The sequence below is a fragment of the Danio aesculapii genome, chromosome 1 (assembly GCF_903798145.1).
Source record: "Danio aesculapii chromosome 1, fDanAes4.1, whole genome shotgun sequence".
In the NCBI taxonomy this organism is placed as follows: domain Eukaryota; kingdom Metazoa; phylum Chordata; class Actinopteri; order Cypriniformes; family Danionidae; genus Danio; species Danio aesculapii.
In genome coordinates, this window is record NC_079435.1 from 6,518,733 (window position 1) to 6,542,943 (window position 24,211).

At 37.4% G+C, this 24,211-nt stretch overlaps 1 protein-coding gene across 1 annotated transcript; it reads right to left on the bottom strand.

Annotated features, from left to right (window-relative positions):
* Window positions 1-5,067: 5,067 nt before the first annotated feature.
* Window positions 5,068-16,192, bottom strand: dla (deltaA). Its single transcript, XM_056456437.1, has 11 exons — window positions 15,621-16,192; window positions 15,236-15,535; window positions 15,088-15,148; window positions 14,748-15,005; window positions 11,449-11,509; window positions 11,227-11,357; window positions 10,331-10,500; window positions 9,375-9,591; window positions 8,299-9,133; window positions 6,923-7,145; window positions 5,068-6,278 (listed from the first exon to the last, which is right to left on the bottom strand). Exons 1-11 carry the CDS (start codon window positions 15,675-15,677, stop codon window positions 6,273-6,275), a joined length of 2,319 nt encoding a protein of 772 aa, XP_056312412.1. The 5' UTR covers window positions 15,678-16,192; the 3' UTR covers window positions 5,068-6,272.
* Between the last annotated feature and the right edge of the window lie 8,019 nt (window positions 16,193-24,211).

Here is a 24,211-nt window from a genome sequence, read left to right on the forward strand (position 1 = left end):
GATGTTTTTTTGTGTGTGTTTTGAGTTGTATTTTAGCATCTACGCTGTGCTTGAATATAGTGTTACCGTGTGTGTTCCCTGAGGACTCTACGTGATCGGCTCATTAAAATGCAAAGGGATCACAGAGCAAACCTCTTATTCCCTTCTTTGTTTTCCATGAAGTCACATCGATGCCAGCTCAAGATCTGGTGCTAATTGAAGTGCAGAACACTTAGCCAGTTTGATCTTGGGTTGCTTGCGCGAAACTACGTCTCTGAGTTTGGCAGAGGCCTTCCTATGAAAGAGATCCTAAGACTGCTTATTTGAGTCGTCTTCGCATTCTAAAAAAATGCTGGATTGCTGTAACCCGAGGTTGGGTCAAATATGGACAAACCCAACCGTTGGGTTAACAAATGCCATTTAAAATTAAATGGAAAAAATGGTAACACTTAATTTCTACAGCAGCAGTTCGCCAGTAACTTACTGTAAATCAATTACAGCAAAAATACTGTATTTACATTTACAGCATCATTAACTTACTGTAAATCAGTTACAGCAAAAATACCGTATTTACATTTACAGCACTATTTATCTTGCTGTAATGTATTTACAGTACTGATTATATGTAAAATATGTAAAAAATACAGTAATTTTTACAATATAGCTTTAAAATTACAGCAGAAATACCGTATTTACATTTACAGCACCATTTACATCACTGTATATGTATTTACAGTATTGTATATCTTTACTGTAAAATATACAGCCATTTTCACAATGCAACTTTAAAATACGGTAACACGCTGTATAACTGTCCTACAGTAAAATTCAGTTTATATTGCAGTTCAGTTTGCCAGTAACTTACTGTAAATCAGTTACAGCAAAAATACTGTATTTACATTTACAGCACTATTTATCTTGCTGTAAAGTATTTACTGTACTGATTATGTATTTACATTTACAGCATCATTTACCTTGCTGTATATGTATTTATGGTATTGTATATCTTTACTGTAAAATATACAGTAATTTTCACAATGCAACTTTATAATGCAGTAACACGCTGTATAACTGTCCTACAGTAAAATTCAGTTCGTATTGCAGTTCAGTTTGCCAGTAACTTACTGTAAATCAGTTACAGCAAAAATACCGTATTTACATTTACAGCACTATTTATCTTGCTGTAATGTATTTACAGTACTGATTATATGTAAAATATGTAAAAAAATACAGTAATTTTTACAATATAGCTTTAAAATACAGTAACATACTGCATAACTGTCCTACAGTAAAATACAGTTCATCTTACAGTTCAGTTCGCCAGTAACTTACTGTAAATCAATTACAGCAGAAATACCGTATTTACATTTACAGCACCATTTACATCACTGTATATGTATTTACAGTATTGTATATCTTTACTGTAAAATATACAGCCATTTTCACAATGCAACTTTAAAATACGGTAACACGCTGTATAACTGTCCTACAGTAAAATTCAGTTTATATTGCAGTTCAGTTTGCCAGTAACTTACTGTAAATCAGTTACAGCAAAAATACTGTATTTACATTTACAGCACTATTTATCTTGCTGTAAAGTATTTACTGTACTGATTATATGTAAAATATGTAAAAAATACAGTAATTTTTACAATGTAGCTTTAAAATACAGTAATATACTGCAGAACTGTCCTACAGTAAAATACAGTTCATCTTACAGTTCAGTTCGCCAGTAACTTACTGTAAATCAATTACAGCAGAAATGCCGTATTTACATTTACAGCATCATTTACCTTGCTGTATATGTATTTATGGTATTGTATATCTTTACTGTAAAATACACAGCAATTTTCACAATGCAACTTTAAAATACGGTAACATACTGTTTAACTGTCCTACAGTAAAATTCAGTTTATATTGCAGTTCAGTTTGCCAGTAACTTACTGTAAAACAGTTACAGCAAAAATACAGTATTTACGTTTACAGCACTATTTATCTTGCTGTAATGTATTTACTGTACTGATTATATGTAAAATATGTAAAAATACAGAATTTTCACAATGCAGCTTTAAAATACAGTAACATACTGCATAACTGTCCTACAGTAAAATACAGTTCATCTACGGTTCAGTTCGCCAGTAACTTACTGTAAATCAATTACAGCAGAAATACCGTATTTACATTTACTGCATCATTTACATCACTGTATATGTATTTACAGTATTGTATATCTTTACTCTAATATTTACAGTAATTTTCACAATGCAGCTTTAAAATATGGTAACATACTGCATAACTGTCTTACGGTAAAATTCAATTTATGCTACAGTTCAGTTCACCAGTAACTTACTGTAAATTAATTACAGCAAAAATACCGTATTTACGTTTACAGCATCATTTACCTTGCTGTATATGTATTTATGGTATTTTATATCTTTACTGTAAAATATACAGCAATTTTCACAATGCAACTTTAAAATGCAGTAACACACTGCATAACTGTCCCACAGTAAAATTCAGTTCGTATTGCAGTTCAGTTTGCCAGTAACTTACTGTAAATCAATTCCAGCAGAAATACCGTATTTACATTTACAGCACCATTCACCTTGCTGTGTGTTTATTTGCAGTACTGTATATATGTACTGTAAAAATACAGTAATATTCGCAATGTAGTTTTAAAATACAGTAACACACTGCATAGATGTCTTACATTAAATGTCATCTGGTGGTCATGTTTGGTACTGCGGCCAAACAAAACTACTGAAAGCTCTTTTTTTGAGATTTTAACTTCATATTTGCAATAAAGTTTGTTCAGATATTAAGTTTAAATTTTCTGTTGATTTTAGGCTAAAATGGGTTTTGTAAAATACTTGTTTTACTATGTAATACATTAAAGTATACATTTATTGTTTTATTATTTTCACAAAAGTTTTTTTATTACGTTTTAAACTTTAGTTAAGCTACAATCTGATAAGTGTTTTTTTAAAACGACACCAAGCTTAAATCTATGCACCAACGCATTGAATCATGTCGTTTTTATGTCTATGTTCACAAAGTAGGACCGACAATTAGGGGGGCTAAAAATGAATTACGTTAAATTTGAACTGTAATAATGTGAAGGTTATAATCTTGGTATATACAGTGCAAAACTCTTCAAACTAAAGTATTTCGTCATTGATCTCAGGATGAGTATTCTGATTACATACATCAAGTGCAAAACGAAGTAGTTTAAAGTTACGTTCAGATGCGTAAGCTGAAGGGTGTCCATTGTGCGTCTCATCCATGGCCATGTGGGGTCTAGCTGGTGTTTTCTGCCCGCAGGACGCTTTGACTCAGGAGGACAGACAACATCTGTCGTTCCTTGCCCCCTCCCTTTCCTCCATTCATAGGCACACACTGCCTCTCCCAAATGGTGCCCTTTTGTATTGGCTATTGTCCACCGCTACATTGTGTGACTCTGCCTGTTCCCCAGAGCTCCATTGATGAGTGTTGTAAGAGACCTCAGCCAGAACTCCTCTGAACTTCTCCTCCAGCTTAATGTTTAGCCATAAAAGCTCAACAAAAGACGTTTTGTTCTCAAGAGCACATTAATGTTAGGATACGAAATCCCTTGCAAATTGTGTTTCCTGAATGAAACTTTTATCAGACGAGAAAAGCACTGAAATAAAAAAAACTTGCTGTTGTTTTGATGATGTCTCTAATCATGGACGACTTTCCCGCCAAAAACACTTGCCAAATAGTTTCGTCTAGTTTTGGAAATCTGCCAACTATTTCACGTTTTGTTTTTGTTTTTTCACCCCCAAAGCCTTAAATTTCCCCCTCTAGTCTGGTTGGAAAAGTTGTAAACATCCTGACGGCGTTTCTCAAAGGCGTTTCTTCTCTTGAGCGATGCACCCGCGGCAGGCACAGAATGAGGGGTAAAGCCATGAATAGCCCAGTATGGGGTGAGCAAGAGGCCAGAGCAGATGTTAATGATTAGCTGCGTTCTCATCCCTATAAAGAACCAGCATCCCAATCTATTCCCCATTTTCTAAACCCTTACATAGAAGTCATAAATCCAGCAGCTAGAAAAGAAAATGGGAATCGCCACAAAGAGGCTTAACAGAAAAAGAGGCACCAATTTAGTGGCGTCTAGTAGGTTTCGCAGTTTGTTTTTAGTAGTTTGGGTGAGTTTATCGTAATGATGTCACTGTGTTCGTATTTAAATTTGTATATGCTATTAAGCTTTGTTTTTAAAATTCGAAATTTGAATTTTTTTTGTTATATTTGAATGTATAGGATTGGAATTTGAATATTCAAAGTTTTGTTTTTGAAATTCGAAATTTGAAAATTGTCCGTTATATTTGAATGTATAGTATTGGATTATGAATATTCTAAGTTTTGTGTTAAAAAATTAGAAATTTTTAAATTGTTTGTTATATTTGAATGTATAGTATTGGAATTTCAATATTCAAAGTTTTGTTTTTGAAATTCAAAATTTGAAAATTGTACATTCTATTTGAATGTTTAGTATCGGAATTTGAATATTCTAAGTATTGAAATTTCAAAATTGTCCGTTATACGTGAATGTATATTATTGGAATTTGAATATTCCAAGTTTAGTTTTGAAATTCAAAAATTGTCCGTTATATATGAATGTATAGTATTGCAATATGAATATTCTAAGTTTTGTTTTTGAAATTCAAAATTTGAAAATTGTCCGTTATATTTGAATGTTTAGTATCGGAATTTGAATAGTCTAAGTCTTGAAATTTGAAAACTGTCCGTTACACTTGAATGTATAGTATCGGAATTCGAATATTCTAAGTCTTGAAATTTGAAAATTGTCTGTTACACTTGAATGTATAGTATCGAGAATTTGAAAATTTCAAGTTTAGTTTTGAAATTCTAAATTTGAAAATTGTCCGTTATTTTTGAATGTATATTATTGGAATTTGAATATTCCAAGTTTAGTTTTGAAATTCGAAATTTGAAAATTGTCCGTTATTTTTGAATTATAGTAGTTTGTAGTGCAGGGTTGATAAAACAACAACAAGTTTTCAATAGTTCATAATCTTTATTTGGAAAAATAATTTAAGCTAAACTTCATTCAGAGAAAGAAAACAATCAAACGAAAAGCCTGTTAATGACATCATTAATAACATTTTTTTTTACAATCCTTCTTTAAATAACATTTTCTCAAAACAATCCCAGCAACCCGAAGTGCCTTTGCAAGTAACAGGAGCAACTTAGGAACAAAAGAAAACTTAAATAATCTTAAAAACATTACAAATATTTAGAAATACAACTTAAATAAAAATAAATTAACTTAAATCATACAACTCTTGTTATAAAAAAAGGAAAACAAGAAACATAGAGACAAAGGATATTATTTAGCATCAACACAAACTCAACAAATCATTACGTACATTTTCTAAACCATAATGCAAAAAAAAGCGGAGGCTTGGAAGACTTTGAGATTTTTTTTCTTGTTTTTGAGCACTTATTTTCCCATTTACACAGTGATCAAGTAACACACATAGTTTTCACTGGTCATGTGACAGGATATGACATCATGTGACATTTTAACCCAGTGCAAGTTAGGCCAGTATGGCTGAATATCCACCGTTTTGATGTAGTCCCTTGTACACTGACTTGTGGGGCCAGCAAATGTTGCCAAAATATTGCTAAAATGACATCACAAATTGGTCCGTCGACGGCAATTTGTGACACATTTTTATTTATTTATTTATTTATTTTTAACTACGTCCTTAACATCATTCATGTTTGGTGCAGTCTCTGGGCACAGTTAAAAGCCTGTGGGAATTATTATTGGCGGAAAAAAACAGCAAATGTTGCCAAAATATTGCTAAAACATTGCCACAATGCTGACACAGTATTGGACATCACATGGCGTAAAACTTTTAGGTTCCTTGTGTTCCCTCTTCTTTCGTTTGCCATTGCCAAATGCCATTGTCGTGTGATGAGAACGTTTTTTTTTTTTTAAATGGACACACACTGTCCAACACCCTTTAAAATGGCTTTACAGGTAAATTTTACAACTACATTTGAAATTTTAATGACACTCATTATCATTTCCACAAGTTTCCAAGCCTACAGGCCACCACTGCCTGCGCCTCTTTCAGTACAGAGAACCAGCTCATCCTGAATATCAGTTAATCAGTCTTAGTTTCTCAGCAGCAGTATTCACGAGGTGGGACGTTTCCACCTAAGGTTTCGAGCAGCAGCATTTTCTCAGGGAGTTCAAAATGTCTCCCATAGGACACAATGAGCATCGGCATCCTGCAGGCCCATTACACCTGAGATTGGGAAGAGGAAAAAACACTCTGTTAGTTCTCAGATTCAATGTAAGGATGCATTTTATACATACAGTGGCCAACATAAACGAGTACACCCCTCACAGATCTCTCTTTTAAATGTATATTTTCTCTCAGAGAGACATTTGAAAGAAAATGTCAACTATTTTTTTTCCCCGCAAAACAATTGATGTCTTACTGATTCTTTATGTATCTCTCTGGCTAATAAGCATCGATACGTTAAACTTAAAGTCTTCACTAGGATGCGTAATGATAATATATGTGTGCATGTATATTAGATTAGTCACTACCAAAGTCAAAACTGGAACTAATTTAATAAAGTAACACAAAAAATAGTGCAACCGCATTAATATGTATTAAAATATCAATAAAAATTTTATTAAATAGGAAAAATCAAGAGAAACAAAAAAATTATAAAATATATTTGAAATTTTTTATACCTAACTTGAATTTAAATGTATTATCCTTCTATTCCTAATTTAAACGAATATAACTGTTTAATACAACCGTTTACATACACCAAAATTTATTGTCTATATTCATTGAGAAATGGATAAAGAGTACTCTCATTCATGTTGTGCACTGTATATGAGCATTTTGAGCTGACGCGTGTGACTACTACTCACCTCAGTTGCAATTACACATTCATCTTTTTCCTCCGACATCACCATGACGGATTTGTATTTGGTGTCGACACAAGCCGACGTGGATGCCGATGCACATGCCGACGCACATGCTGACTCGGTATACAGCGATACATCGGAGTACTTTGATTCCGAATACTTTGATTCTGAGTACTTTGATTCGGAATATCTTGACTCTGAATATTTTGACTTTTCTGACGCGTCACTGTAAAGAAAGGGGAAAAAATCAACATGTTAGCAGTGAGAACATTTCAGAGAAAACAGTTGAAGAAATTGATACTGTTAAATAATTGAAAAAATCATAATTTTTAACTGATCGAAGAATTAGTAACTCATAAATAATCGAAGAAATCATCATTGATAATCAGATAATTGAAGAAATTGTTATTTTTAAATAATTGAATAAATCGCTATTCTTAGATAATTTAAGAAATTGATATTCATAAATAATTTTTTTAAATCGATATTCGTAGATAATGGAAAAAATCGCTATTCTCAAATAATTTAAGAAATAACTATTTATAAATAATTGAAGAAATCGCTGTTCTCCAAATAATTGAGGAAATTGATATTCGTAAATAATTGAAGAAATTGCTATACTCAGTTAATTTAAGAAATTGCTATTCATAAATAATTGAAGAAATCGTCATTCTCATGTAATTGAAGAAATCGTTATTCGTAAACAATTGAAGAAATCACTATTCTCCAAATAACTGAAGAAATCAATATTCGTAAATAATTGAAGAAATCACTATTCTTAAATGATTAAAGAAATCACTATTCTCAGTTAATTTGAGAAATTGCTATTCGTAAATAATTGAAGAAATCGCCATTCTTATATAATTGAAGAAATCGTTATTCGTAAATAATTGCATCACTGCTCTCAGATAATTAAAGAAATCAATATTCGTAAATAATTGAAGAAATCGCTATTCTCAAATAATTAAAGAAATCAATATTCATAAATAAATGAAGAAAACGCTACTCTCAGATAATTGAAGAAATCGATATTTGAAGAAATTGAAATTCTCAAATAATTGAAGAAATTGCTATTCGTAAATAATTGATAAAATCGCTAATTGTAAATAAGTGAAGAAATAATTTGTCTCAGATAATTGACGAAATTACTATTCCCTAGTAATTGAAGAAATCGCTATTTGTAAATAATCAAAGAAATCGCTATTTGTAAATAATTGAATAATTAATTTGTCTCAGAAAATTGAAGAAATCGCTGTTCCCAAGTAATTGAAGAAATCGCTATTCATAAATAATTGAAGAAATAATTTCAGATAATTGAAGAAATCGCTGTTCTCAAGTAATTGAGGAAATCATTATTCTTAGACTTTTTGTTTGTTTACCTTTTCAGACGTTTCCTGCGCTTCTCCTCAGTACACTCAGAAGAGTCCTGCAGGGATTGGCACTTTATATCCTCGCAGCTATCGGACAGCTCATTTGCTGTCGTCGTCTCCTTCCCAGCATGCTCCAGTTTCACCTCGTGCTTGACTTCGAATTTAACCTCATGCACCAGGTTGTAGTCTGCAGGCGCTTGTCGCGTCTTATAGCTCCGCTTCTCCGTCGTCAAACTCAAATCGTCGTGATCGCTGCTGAAGTCGATCTTCTTGTTGATATTCTTAACCGGTGCCGCTCCCACAACACTAACAGCCAGATCTTTATCCCGGTGGCAGTTGTTTGTGAGATTATTAATGGTTTCGTTTTCTCCATTGGCGACTTCATCCTCTCTATCCCGTCGTCGCTGCTGAACTTTCGAGCGAACACAAACTACGACTACTGCGCATGCCACGACCAACAATAACACCAGCAACACTCCCGATCCCACAGCAGTCCAGGGAACGTCGCTGCCAATTTGGGAAGCTCTGTCCGGAAGCAAGAATTGACAATTGCGTCCTCCGTATCCCGAAACGCAGGCGCACACGTAACGGTTGTTCCTTTCGTGGCAAGTGGCGCCATTGTGGCACGGGTTGTGTTGGCAGCGGCTCACAGGAGAACTGCAGTTGCGTCCGGTGTAACCTGGCGGACATGTGCACATATAACCACTGGCGCCTTCCTGGCAGGTCCCGCCGTTTTGGCAAGGGTACATCGAACACTCATCTCCGGCGCGATCACAGTTCATGCCTGTAAACCCTTCCGGACACTGGCACAGGTAAGAGTTGACCAAGTCGACACAGCGTGCACCTGTGGATCAAACATTGCACATGCATGAGGTTCTGGATCACAGAGATTCGATTAAAGTGACTTGTTTTGATGTAAGTATCAGTATGTTAAAAACTAACTGCTATTGGCTGTTATTTTAAAGAGGAGGAGCTACTCTAGGTCCCGCCCTGTCTTCGTGTTTCAGTTGAAATTATATCACATTGAATAAAAATGCACATCTCAAAGAACTTCAGGTGAAGTTCTCACAGCTAACAGTGCATACCGTTTGAGCATGGGCTGGAAGAGCAGTGGTCGATCTTCTTTTCACAGTTGAACCCGGCGTATCCAGTGGGACACTGGCAGAAGTAACCACCATCTGGGTTGTCAGCACAGCGTCCACCGTTAAAGCATGGCCCATCCGCACATGTCATGGCACTAAGTTCACAATTCTTCCCATAGAAGCCAGGTGGACAGGTACAGCTGTAGGTGTTCTCCATGTCCTGTGAAAGCATAAGGTATAGCATGCTTAGAAACAGATCGATATTGAAGGTGCGTCCCAAGTGGCATACTTTGCATCCCAAATGGCATACAATTCAATTCAAGTTTATTTGTATAGCGCTTTTCATAAGAATTATCGTTTCAAAGCAGCTTTACAATAGGTCCACATTATTGCATTACAATCCAACTCAGAAATGTTAAGGTTATTATTACCATTGCTTTATTAGTTATTATCCATTACGTTACTATTCAATACGTATGCACTATTTGTACTGTAGTATAAGTAGTGCATTCACATTGAAAATTCAAATAAGAATAAGTGTACTTGATATTGCACTTTTGTAATTTATTAGGACAAAAGAAGCTGCAGTGCTGAACACTTCATGCAATCAATGGTTGCTGCTTTGAATATGTAGCGAAAGGGGAGGAGTTATGAGTTGATTAGGTTGAATTACTTCATTTGTTTTGGATTGTGGAAGCAAAATTATCCTATATAAGTGATTATGTCGCATCCAAATGGTTATTGAGGTGTACTCATAACAGGTACTTTTGATAGTTTGGTCATTTATTTCACTAATTTGGCAACTGTTAAACATTGACTAGGAAATTATTTGAAAACACAAAGCATTAGTGCTCTATTTAGGACGTCAGCAAACTCATACATTACGTGGTTAAGTGTATAAGTGCATAGTGTGTTATTTACTAATCGTCTTACATATCATTGTAAACATTTACACTTACAGTGCAGCTTCCTCCGTTGCGGCAGGGGTTTCCTGTGCATTCGTTGACCTCAATCTCACAGCTGGCTCCTGAGAATCCTGGCCGACAGGAACAGGTGTAGCTGCCCTGGCCCGTGTTACTACAAGTGGCTCCATTCAGACAGGGCTTATGATGTGTGCAGTAGTTCAGATCTGTAACAGAGGCGGACATATGTTGAGCACATGTGGATTAATCCAACAGAAAGCAGAGACACATGGCTGGGCTGCAGCTGGACAGCTGTTGCTCGCTCTTTCTTTGTTGCAATTGTGTATTTGAACATCTAACATCCTTCTGTTCCTTAGGCTTTTAAAGGGAAGACTTCACCCAAAAATGAAAATGAGCTTTCATGTGGTTTTAAACCTTTCTCCTGATACACATTCAATTCCATAGTTGGAAAAACAAATACTATGGAAGTCGATGGATTCCGGCACTTTTCAGCATATCTTCTTTTGTGTTTAACAGAAGAAAGAAACTCTGAAGAATGAGTAAATGTAGACAGAATTTTCATTTTTGGTTGAACTGAGCCTTTAAAGGGATAGTTTGCCCAAATCGTACAATTCTGTCATCATTTACTCACCCAAACCTGACTGATTTTCTTCCTTCTGGTGAACACAAAAGAAGATATTTTGAAAAATGTTGGAAACCTGCAACCATTGACATCCATAGTTTTTGTTTTTCATACTATGGGAGTCAATGGTTTCATGTTTTACGCTTTCTTCACAATATCTTCTCTTGTTTTCAACAGAATAAAGGTTTGGAACAACTTGAAGGAGAGTAAATTGTCAAAAAATTGTAATTTTTGGGGTGAACTATCCCTGTAAACCCATTATAAATGCTTTCATTTGATCTTCTCTGTGTATTTCTGATCTCTTTCTTACCTTGGTTGCAGAAGAGGCCACCCCAGCCTTCCTGGCAGTTGCATTGCCATGGCTGTTGGCAGGTTCCATGAAGGCATCCTGGGTAACGTATGCACTCATCACAGTAGCGTCCTTTAAAGCCCACTCTGCACCTGATGCACAGGTAAACAAATCAGCTGATGAGAAAATCAATCCTGAACGTGATTTCGACAGCTAATGAGGAAAATATTGTGATCAACCTACTTGCACTCGCCAGGTTTCTCACAGAATCCGTGTTCCTCGTCGCACCCTGGCAGGCAAATTGCTGTAAAGGACGACAATAAGGAGAAGCATTAAAACAACAGAAGAGGACCGCTGTGTGTAAGTGTTTCATTTGTGTTTGTTATGATCTATGTGTTTCAAGAGTTCACACATAGCTGATGATTGATTATAAAGCTTGTTTGGCATGCTGTCCCTGGAGAGAGCCCTGAGCTCATAAGATCCTCGAGCCCTGGGCTCCCTCCCGTTTGCAAGGCAAGGGGGGAGTTCGAGCTCAGGTAGATCTCTAGAAATCCCCTGCTGTAGTAGCTAATAAACAGATAGTGATTGCTCTTAAGAGATAACTACGTACTAGGAGCATGTCTATGGTGCCAATCTGGATTAGTCAATTAACTTAAGTTGCATGTTTTTGTACGGTAGAAGGAAACCAGGGACCCCGGGGGAAACCCTTGTGAGCACGGAAAGAACGTGTAAACTCCGCACAGAAACGTAGACTGGCTTGCAAAGGACTAGAACCAGTGACGTTCTTGCTGTGAGGCAACAGTGCTAACCACTGGGCCACTGTGTCACCCATCTTTTTCTTTGGAGGAGGATTGGGGTGGAAGGGGGGATTCTTCAAAACGAAGATGGCTGTGATATGGAACTTAGGGTATTTATAGTGGCTTAGGAATCGTCTGATTGGTGAATCATAAATTGGATAATGCAGGACCAGCCGCGAGCAATCATAGGCACGTGATCCTCTCGAAATTAGTTTATAAATAAACTTCATTTAGTATCAGCGTGTTTCGATCATGTTGACCACTTGAGCTAGTGCTAAAAAGGGTGATTTAGCTGAATTTACAAGATGGTTATCATTTTATTAGTGTAACATGTTGCAAAATCATTAGCTGACAGATCTGAAGAAGACAGAGGATGTTGGAAAATGCTTTGAAGAGCAGGTAAGAGTTCATTTTTTTATGATAGAAAGATGTTTTAGTATTAGTTACATTTTTTTAGTGGTCAATTTATACCACGCTCTCTCCGCAGCCTCAAGTTTCGACTTGTAGATATCAGACTTGTAGATTTAGCAACTAAGACTCATCCAAGCAAACAATTTTATGTTTAATAGACGTCTAATAGACATCTAAAGGTAGGCAGCTCAGCTAAAACAAGGCTAAACTTGGGCTGTCAGTGAAAATCTAATAGACATCTAAGAATTGCCCCAAACTAGACTAGTCGTCAAATAGACAGATTAGAGAGACTTTATATGTGTAGTCATTCATTCCTGTTTATTTTGTTTTGGCCTATTTTTAGACGTCTATTAGATTTTCCCAAATTCAGTCTTGTTTAAGCCACGATGACTATGTTTAGATATCTATTAGACATCTATTAGACATCTATTAGACTTCTATTAGACATCTATTAGTCATCTATTTGACATCTATTAGACATCTATTATTCATCTATTAGACATTTATTTGTCATCTATTAGACATCTATTAGACATCTATTAGTCATCTATTAGACATCTATTAGTCATCTATTAGACATCTATTATTCATCTATTAGACATTTATTTGTCATCTATTAGACATCTATTAGACATCTATTAGACATCTATTAGTCATCTATTAGACATCTATTAGACATCTATTAGACATCTATTAGACATCTATTAGACAACTTATAGTCATCTATTAATCAACTATTAGACATCTAATTGTCATCTATTTGACATCTATTAGACATCAATTAGTCATCTATTAGACATCTATAAGTTATCTATTAGACATCTATTAGTCATCTATTAGACATCTATTAGACATCTATTAGTCATCTATTAGACATCTATTAATCAACTATTAGACATCTAATAGTCATCTATTTGACATCTATTAGACAACTATTAGTCATCTATTAGACATCTATAAGTTATCTATTAGTCATCTATTAGTCATCTAATAGTCATGTATTAGACATATATTAGACATCTATTAGACATCTTTTAAAAACAAAAAATGCTTGATGGGATGATTGCGGATGGCACGGTGGCTCAGTGGTTAGCACTGTTGCCTCACAGCAAGAAGGTTGCTGGTTTGAGTCTCGGCTGGACCAGTTGGAATTTCTGTGTGGAGTTAACATGTTCTCCCTGTGTTGGTGTGGTTTCCTCCAGGTTTCCTCCAGTCATCCTCTAGTCCAGACACGTGCGCTAGAGGGTGAATTTGATAAGCTAAATTGGCCGTAGTGTATAAGTGTGTGTTTGAATAAGTGTGTGTGGGTGTTTCCCAATACTGGGTTGCAGCTGGAATGTCATCCGCTGTGTAAAAACACCTGCATTAGGGTACACATTTTTACGTAAATCCTAACTAACACGTGAAGAAGGACATGGGGGTCACTTAAACCCATTAGCGCTCTCCCTCTTTCTGGAAAACGCTCCTAATCACCACTGGAGAATTTCTGCTTAACACATGACAACAATAGGGCGCTCACAAACAAGGGGACCCTTCTTTCCTCTCCCTCTCTTCACTGCGGGTCAAAACTTTTTTTCTCTCTCCCTCTCTCTCTCTCCTCCCCTGTGCTCTCAATGTCTCCGGGTAGGGAAGATAAGAGTGGACAGCTGGTGTATGCGCGGCCAGCGGGCGACAGCTGCTCCATTGTCTGCGCACTCCCGGCAGCTGCCCACTTCAAACAATACCTCCCCTCCGCCAGCCAATAGGCAGCCGGTCCACTCCAGGAGCAGCCAATCGGACGGCAGCATGTAAATTTATGGCACGCGTGAGATTATTCCTAAAAACTTTCCTCCTCCCGACTGGAATAAATCAAGTGGTGTGTTGTGAGAGTGGGCTGGAGGGGGGGAGTGTGAGTGTGGGGGGCGGGGGTATTAGTTACAAGTTGTTCGTAACCGTTAACTTTGTTTTTTTGTTTGTTTGTTTGTTTGTTTGTTTTTTCTCTCCCTTACTTTTCCAAGTAAGTCTAAATAAGTAGATCCAACAAGCGAAATACTGAAATTGTAATAATGATAAGATTTAAAGGGATAGTTCACTCAATAATTCAAATTAACCACTATTTACTCAGTGTTATTTGGTTATAAATGAGTCCTCTGTTAAACATGAAAGAAGATATTTTGAAGAATGCTGAAAACCTTTGACATCCTTAGTAGAAAATACAAATACTATGGAAGTCAATGCTTATTGGAGAATATTTTCTTTTGTGTAAATGAGTGTGAATGATGGCAGAATATTGATATTTTGGGTGAACTATCCCTTTAATATACAATGTTTATTATATAATATAGTTGTACTCACGTTCTGTGCAGTACTGGCCTTTCCACCCAGCATCGCAGATGATTTCTCCTCGTTCTCCACAGGTGAAGTGACCGAATGCATCGTCTCTGGGCCGGCAGAACACTGAGCATCCTTCACCATAGTAGTGTTCGTCGCACACAAAACGGTAGGAGTACTTGAGCTCGGTTCGACCCACACTGTGCAGGTCCTGAGACCAATCCTCACCCACAGTCAAGTGCCTCTGTGTGGTCATGGTACTGATGATGCGCTCTGGGTTTTCTGTTCAGAATATACATGCATTCAGTCAACTATAATTGATTTAATTTAAACTAATGCATCATTCTGTTATCAGACCACATACCTGTTGTCAGATCCTCTTTGGAGTCAGCATGCAATGCTTCGATGATAAGAGAAAAAGTTCCCTAAAATAGCAAAAACAGCAATCAGGAATTGTGCAAAACTTCGCTTTAGGATTACTTTCCCCAAGAGAATGCATCAGCATTACTCACCGGCCACGTGAAACCGAAATTCATCCTGATGGGATTGGTGAAAGAGCCATCCGGTAAGGTATCTGGCACTTGGAAAGAGTTGGAGCCCAGCACAGGGGTGACGGTGCCTCCATAAGTGCAGGGCGGCTCTGGAGATGCGTTGGGCTGATAATGCTTTAAGCAGATGCGGAAAAAAGTCTTGCACTCGCACTGCTGGTAAGGGGGGGTCAGTCCACCTTTACAGCAGTTCTTGTTCCCTTGCACACCCTTCTTGTTTAAAAACTCCTGCAACTTGAGCTCGAAGACGCCTGAGGAAGACGCCTGGAGAATAACCAATGTGTGAATATTATATCTAATAATAATAATAATAATAATACAGTTACTTTAATTTGACTTGAGTGCTTACCTGGCAGAGCAGCATGTAGAGGATGGAGAAGAGGAGCAACAGTAAGTGGCGTCCCATGATGAATAAATAATAAATAAATAGGGTTTTTTGAAAGTCTCTGAGCAACTTGGCTGATCTCAGATCAGTCAGGGGATCCCTTGTATTAAAAGCCTTCTCTTTTCGCCGACTGATTCATTGGTGGAGACTTGCATTCAGTACAGACTGAGCGTGAACGCAGTTCCCATTCATGTCAAGTGCGCACAATGCAACAGTTCTTCCCCGGGAGAAAAAAAGAGTGTCCAGAAAGTCCTGAAGTAAAACGGACTTGTTGAATTCCTTGATATATAATCCTCAAAAGTCGGAGAAGAAAAGTAGGACAGATGCTCGTTGTGTATAGTTCCTTCTTCGTTTGATCTTAAACCAGGGTTCGTCACTGGTCCAACATCCCTCCTCACGTCCTTCTCCCGCCGACACTGTGCGTTTGTATCTGGAGCGAGGCCGCCTGCCGCCAGTTTTATACGGGGTGCCACATGCCGGGGTAATAATATGCTAATGAACCACTACCCCCAATCTGTCCCACGCTTTACAATGCAACCAGCCCCTACCAACAACCAACCAACCTCAACGCATCAGCGCTACTGTGTGTGCGTAAAAGTGACGGTAATTTACAACTTCGCGTTTTAGATGATGTATAATGCATAACTCTATTAATAAGTCAAAAAGTTTTAGTTTTACTTTGTTTACATTTTACACGCTCAGACTTTTCAGTAGCTGAACGCGTGTTTATTTTGTGTGTGTGTCCAGAAGAAAAATGCGTATTTAAAACTAAAGTTTACAAAGCAAACAATCTCAGTTTTCAACAAATGCCCACGTCTCCCTTGGCGCTTCCTGCTTCTGGGAGTCTCCTGATTTGTGTGTTAAAAAAGCATTCCTCAGGCAAACGCTGCGTGTGTGTGTGTGTGTATGTGTGTGTGTGTGTGTGTGTGTGTGCGTCAGGCAAACTCACAAAAGAATACGCATCATTTGTATGGAGGCCAAATTCTCCACTTGCTTTCCCCTTTTCCGCTGTGTGTGTGTGTGTGTGTGTGTGCGTGTACGCGTGCACTGAAAGAGTCCGGAGCGCGCGCGCGTGTGTGTGTGTGTATGTGTGTAGCTTGTATGTGTGTGTGTGTTGCTCGCGTGGCCATCCCCGGGGCGCTCTGCTATTGTGTGCAGGCGGAATAAGTTTGCTCTCAGCTGTATGGTAATTCGGGGAGCACCTGCGCTACCGTTCTCATAATCGGCCGATCCGAGGAGCCCCACAAAAACAAGCAAATCGCCTCCTTATCGTCTCTTTCTCAGGAGCCCATTCAAACAAATATATGTTTGTTTTTCTCGTCTTTTGAAACTCTTCGATGCCCGACTGTTGTCTTACATTACAACCAGCTACGCTTTTTTTGTCCAATCCAGTATGCGCTGTGTGGAAAAAAAAGTGTGTGTGTAAGATTTTTGCGCGTGTGTAATGGGGGTGGTGGTGAGGAGGGGGTCTTAATTTGGTCGTTCATTTAAGTGCGATTTTCTTAAGCACAAAAGCTTTTCGCCTGCGGTCCATAGTAACCAAACACAAGTGAGACAAATTACATCACTGTGTTAAGATATGCTTTGAGCTCTTTCTGGGATATTCAGTCCAATTCACCAACCTTTAAATGAGCCAAATTTTCTGACATCATAGTGTGGGCGAAAAGATGGATTCGGGGGGCTGGTGTACTTGGGACATTACTGGGCATGAGTTGGAAAAAAGATGGCATTCCTGTTTTTTTCTGTCTTGTGATTTAGTAAAGCAGATTCACTTATTTAGACTGTTTTCTTTACTGTCTCCTGTTTAGGATTTGTGAAGTTGGCATTTTAGATTTTAAACTTCATATCTTATCAAATGCAGACGCCATTAAACACAATAATGTTAAAATTTCAATTTATTTTGACTGTAAATCACTCTTAAAATATGCGTTGGTCCAGTAGTCAATATATTTACTAATATGAACAGTGTAATACACAGTGTAATATGTATTCACTAATATAAACCGGTGGCTCAGTGGTTAGCACTGTCACCTCACAGCAAGAAGGTCACTGGTTCAAGTCCAGGCTGGGCCAGTTGGCATTTTTGTGTGGAGTTTGCATGTTTTCCCTGTGTTGGTGTGGGTTTTCTCCGGGTGCTCTGGTTTCCCTCACAGTCCAAACACATGCGCTATAGGTGAATTGAATAAGCTAAATTCAATTTAAAAGTGTAAATGAGTGTGTAGGTGTTGCAGCTGTAAGTGCATCCGCTGCACTTTCAGAATACTTTTTTCTTTACTCAAAAATAATTTAAATGTATTTTAAAAGTGGGTCAAGATAGGCCAAACTCACATGGCCCACATACATTTTTAACATCTGGACCAAATGCTACATTTGATATCTGACCCAAGTCTTGTGTGCCGATTTAAAGACATTGCCATCTCTGCCAAACCCAGCCCATGTTTGACCCACATGCTGTATGCCAGTGCTGAACGAATACCTGCTGTGCCAGCTTTATGCCAAATCTGGGCCAGAATTCTTTGCTACCTGAGTGGTGGTGAATTGAATAAACTAAATTGGCCGTAGTGTTTGAGTGTGAATGAGTGTGTGGGTGTTGCAGCTGGAAGGGCATCCACTGTGTAAAAACATGCTGGAATAGTTGCCAACATAGCAAAATTTCTCTGGTCCAAATCTGGCCCACATAATCAGCTTTTGCTTGGCCCACATGCTGCAGTGAATTACAGTACATGATTGGACTAAATCTGGCTTCCATACAAGAGCCAAACTTGGAACATATCGGGGCCAAGTCTCAGCCAAGTTAATAACCCATAAATTGGTCAGAACTGGGCCAGATATGTTGGTGTGTCATGACTGCAATGAATTTTGATAAACTCATGAAGCATTTCTCTTTATGGCTGCACTTTTAGAATACTTTTTTCTTTACTTAAAAATAATTTAAATGTGTTTTAAAAGTGGGTGAAGATAGGCCAAACTTACACGGCCCACATATATATTTCTAACATCTGGACCAAATGCTACATTTGATATCTGACGCAAGTCTTGTGTGCTGATTTAAAGACATTGCCATCTCTGCCAAACCCAGCCTATGTTTGACCCACATGCTGTATGCCAGTGCTGAACCTGCTGTTCCAGCTTTATTCCAAATCTGGGCCAGAACTCTTTGCCAACTGGGTGGTGGTGAATTGAACGGAATGAACCACCAACTTATCCAGCGCATGTTTTACACAGCGGATGCCCTTCCAGCTGCAACCCAGTACTGGGAAACACCAATACACTCTGATTGAAACTCAATCAGGTTTGGAACCAATTTTGGGTGAAGATAAAAAAAAGATATTTTGAAGAATGCTGGGAACATCATCGATTTTCATAATAGAATAAACACATATGGAAGTCAATGGTTAAAGGTTTCCAACGTTCTTCAGAATTTTGTGCTTAAACATAAGAAGCTCAAACCGTTTTAGAACAAGTAAAGAGTGAGTAAATGATGGCACACTGTTCATTTTTGGCTGAACTATGTAGTTTATGCAGCTTCATTCACTCTCCCAAAGGACTGCTGTAACAGTGCTGAAGCCTGTATAACTCAAGCCCCTCAGCTATATCACATCAGTGGGACTCACTGAAGTGTTTTCAAACCTTTATGGGTGTCTTTCTTCTGTTAAACAAAAAGAAGATATTTTGAAGAATGCTGAAAACTGACTTCCATATTGTTCTTTCCTACTATGGAGGTCAATGGTTACAGGTTTTCATATGTTGTTATTAATTGCGTTTTTTTTTTTAAGAAAGGAACTGAAACAAGTAAAGAGTGAGTAAATGCATTTTTGGGTTAACTACCCCTTAGTTCAGTAGCTATCCTGCTGTTTTTATACATGTTTACAGTGCGTATAACACGAGGGCCAAAATGAGTCTCCAGTAGTTTTTGCAGCTTCATTCATCCTCCCAGTGGACTTCAGTAACAGTGCTGCAGCCTGTAGTAACTCAAGCCCCTCAGCTATATCACTTCGGTTAAACACAAAAAAAGATATTTTGAAGAATGCTGAAAACCTGTAACCATTGACTTCTATAGTAGGGAAAACAAATATAAAAGGCAATGGTTACAGGTTTTCAATGTTCTTCATAATTGTGTTTTTAAAAAGAAGAAATGAACTCAAACAGGTTTGGAACAAGTAAAGAGTGAGTAAATGATGACCATGTTCATTTTTGGATGAACTACCCCTTTAACCAATTCTCAGGTTGCCGTTTTCACAACACAAGGGCCAAAATGAGTCTAGTCAAGTAGTTTTTGTACCTTCATTCATTCTCCCAGTGGACTGCAGTAATGATGCTGGAGCCTGTAGTACCTCAAGCCCCCCAGCTATATCATGTCAGTGGGACTTGCTCAAGGATTTCCAAACCTTTATGAGTTTCTTTTTTCCGTTAAACACAAAAGAAGATATTTTGAAGAATGCTGAAAATCATTGACTTCCATAGTTACAGGTTTCTACACATCTGTCATAATAGTGTTTTTTTTTTTAAAGAAAGGGACTCAAACAGGTTTGGAGCAAGTAAAGAGTAAGTGCATTTTGGGTAAACGATCCCTTAATTCCCAGGTTGCAGTAGCTATCCCGCCCTTTTTAAACATGTTCACGGTGCATATACAGTAACACAAGGGCCAAAATAAGTCTAGTCCAGTAGTTTTTTGCAGCTTCATTCACTCTCCCAGTGGACAGCAGTATAACTCAAGCCATATTATTACGTCTTTATCACAACTTGATCAGTTTCTTTCTTCTGTTAAACACAAAAGATATTTTGAAGAATGTTGAAAACCTGTAACCACTAACTTCCATAGTCGGAAAAACAAACACAGAAGTCAATGGTTACAGATTTCCATTGTTATTTATAATTCTGTTTTTTAAAAGATGAAAGGAACTCAAACAGTTTTGGAACAAGAGTAAATGCATTTTTGGTGAGGATAAAAAGAAGATATTTTGAAGAATGTTGGAAACACCATTGACTTACATAGTAGGAGAAACAAGTATGGAAGTCAATGGTTAAAGGTTTCCAACATTCTTCAGAGTTTTGTGCTTAAAAATAAGACACTCAAACGGCTTTAATACAAGTAAAGAGTGAGTAAATGATGGCACAATTTTCATTGTTGGCTGAACCTCATTGGGCTGAACTATGTAGTTTTTGCAGCTTCATTCATTCTCCCAGTGGACTCCAGTAACAGCGCTGAAGCCTGTATAACTCAAGCCCTTCAGCTAAATCACATATGAGGGACTCACTGAAGGGTTTGCAAACCTTTATCAATTCCTTTCTTCTGTTAAACACAAAAGAAGATATTTTAAAGAATGCTGAAAACCTGTAACCATTGACTTCCATGGTAGGAAAAAACAAATACGAAAGGCAATGGTTACAGGTTTCCATACATTCTTCGTAATTGTGTTTATAAAAAGAGGAAAGGAACTCATACAGGTTTGGAACAAGTAAGGAGTGAGTAAATGCATTTTTGATCTACCCCTTTAAACAATTCACAGGTTGTAGCATCCCAACCTTTTTAAACACGTTTACAGTGGATATAATACAAGGGCAGGCATCAGAAGGTCACTGGTTCGAGCTTGGCTGGGTCAGTTGGCGTTTCTGTGTGGAGTTTGCATGTTCTCCCTGTGTTGGTGTGGGTTTCCTCCGAGTGCTCTGGTTTCCCCTACAGTCCAAACACATGCGCTATAGGAGAATTGGGTGAGCTAAACTTCTCCGTAGTGTATGTGTGTGAACAGGGACGGATTTAGCGATTTGGGGGGCCTAGGCAGCTCCAGCCATGGGGCCTGATGCACCCTTTCTGCTTTTATTTAACTATTATTTATTTTGGTGGGTTTATATTATTCAATCTTCTTTTCTATATTTTATTTTAATGCAGTCTTTACATTTTGAATGAGTAGTTTTCTTAAAATTAATTTACAATTTAAAAAGTAGTGTATATATATATTCTTTTATAAATTTGACTGCTGGACTACTCCATGATGGGGGTGGTGGATGTTTTATTTTATAATATTAATATCACATAAAAATTACATTATTATAATAATATTATAATTTAGTGTATATTAAATAATATTTAATTATGTAAAAAAATGTCTCACAATACAAAATATGGTAGAAAATTATGTTATATATAGTTTATAGGTATAATTTATGCTTCTATATATTTATTGGGGGATTTCCTGGGGCCCTAAGAGGCTGCTTACCTTGCTTTTAGGGTAAATCCGCCCCTGTGTGTGAATGAGTGTGTATTGGATGTGTATAAGGGCATCCGCTGCATAAAACATATGCTGGATAAGTTGGCGGTTCATTCCGCTGTGGCGACCCCAGATTAATAAAGGGACTAAGCCGAAAAGAATTTGAATGAATAAATAACACAAGGGCCAAAATGAGTCGTCAGGTAGTTTTTGCAGCCTCGTTCATCCTCCCGGTGGACTGAGGTTAACAGTGCTAAGTGTTTCCAACCTCTATGAGTTTCTTTCTTCTGTTAAACACAAAAGAAGATATTTTGAAGAATGCTGAAAACCTGTAACCACTAACTTCCATCGTAAGAAAAACAAATATGGAAGTCAATGCTTACCGGTTATAACGTTATTCATAATTGTGTTTTTTAAAAGAAGAAAGGGGTTTGGAACAAGGAAAGAGTGAGTAAATGCATTTTTGTGTGAACTATCCCTTAGTTCAGTAGCTATCCCGCCCTTTTAAAACAAGATTACAGTGCATAGAGCCAAAATGAGTCTAGTCCAGTAGTTTTTGCAGCTTCATTCACTCTCCCAGTGGACTATAGCAGTAGTAAACTCCTGTAGTAACTCAAGCCCCTCAGCTATATCACGTCAGTGGGACTCGCTTGCTTCTTGTTCTGGCCTTTCTTTGCGCTTTCGTTTTTCATTGATTGTGAAGCCCCTCGGGGGACACTCACTGAAGGGGGTCTACGGTACGCCTTCAGACGCGACCAGACCCTTACACACCATCTGCCACTGACTAAACGCCTGTCTCCTCCCTCCCTCTGCCCGAGTGTGTGTGTGCTCACTGCCCTGCGTCTAAATTGAACTAGAAGCATGTTAAAGAACCTGTAACGGTATGGGCCGGCAGGGGCCAGATGGCGCAGGCGAAGCCAGAAGTGTTGCAGTCCCAGCGGAGTTAGACAGCACATGGGCGGCCGTGGGAACCTAAGCTGGGCTCGCATCACACGGGATCGATCATATGAAGTCGTGTGGGGATCACAATTAGGGGCTATAATGTTGTTTGCGACCTATCGATCGGCGAATGGGCTGGGGAATCTGATTTGATACGCCACGGTGTGTCTTACCAAAACCGTGGCACTAGATTGGAGAAGGTGATTGAGCAAGGAGAGAGAGAGAGAGAGAAAGATGAGGCTGCGCGCGCATACTGAGTTTGTTTATACCCTCACTTTTTTAAGGCGATTTTAAACATCTGCTTAAAGGGATAGTTCGCCCAAAACTGACACATTTGTCATCATTTAGCCTTGCTCATTTTTTCAAACCTGTTTGACGATGATCTTTCTTATGTTGAACGCATATTTTGAAGAAAGCTGGAAACCTGTAACCATTGACCTCCATAGCTTTTCATACTACTGTAGAAATGCTGGGTTCTACAGTTTCTTAATGCTGTCCCAACACAAATGGATCAAGTTAACTTAATTGTTTTAACAAATTTAAGTGGATTTAAGAACAAATAATTAAGTTGTCCCCCCCAAAAAAGCTAATTTTAAAAAAGTAGTTTTAACATTTCAATACTTCAAACACACTTAAAACGACAGCATTAGATCATGTCAAACAGAGTAGAGTTTTTTTAAAGGACAGTTCATCTTAAATTTCTGTCATCATTTACTCACTCTTCACTAGTCACAAACCAGTTTGAGTTTTTGTAGTTGTTGTTGAACACAAAAGTTATTTTAATGTTAACATGGCCTACTTAATTACTCATTTCAAAACTTAAAAATTGTTTTGTAGTTATATTCAACTTCCAGTGAATATTCCAGAGTATTTGGTTCATATTGATAATTTGATGATTTTAAAATGAAGACAGTAATAATAAAAAACAAATACATATTTTTCAAAAAAGAAGTTCTGAAAGGGAAGTTTGATTCCACATGAAATAATAATTTTGAGCTCCTCAAAATCGAACATTTCAGTGAACGCTTCTTAAAAGATATTAAAGAAATCAAAAGGACATTGTAGAATATTTTCTACTATAAAATATTTTCCGTCACCTGTTGCGGAATGTAATGTTTCAACACAATTCATCAGTTTTTTTGGGGGGCAACTTAATTGTTTTATGTTCAGTAAAAAAAAAAGTGAACTTAATCGACTTGTATTGGGACAACATGAAGGAATTGTGTGGAACAATGTGGAAAACATTCTAACTTTCTAAAAATCATTCTAAAACATTTTAACATTCTAAAAGACATTCTAAAACATTTTAACATTCTAAAAGACATTACAAATACATTCTAAAAGACATTCTAAAACAGGGGTCGGCAAACTCGGCCCTGGAGGGCCAGTGTCCTGCACAGTTTAGCT

What these genes read in the sequence shown, in the direction of transcription:
- dla (XM_056456437.1), bottom strand. Translation starts at nt 15,677, where the DNA reads ATGGGACGCCACTTACTGTTGCTCCTCTTCTCCATCCTCTACATGCTG. An exon ending in TCTACATGCTGCTCTGCCAG is followed by an intron (nt 15,536 to 15,620) that starts GTAAGCACTCAA and finishes GTTATTCTCCAG; the next exon opens with GCGTCTTCCTCAGGCGTCTT. An exon ending in TGGCCTCTTCTGCAACCAAG is followed by an intron (nt 10,501 to 11,226) that starts GTAAGAAAGAGA and finishes CCTCTGTTACAG; the next exon opens with ATCTGAACTACTGCACACAT.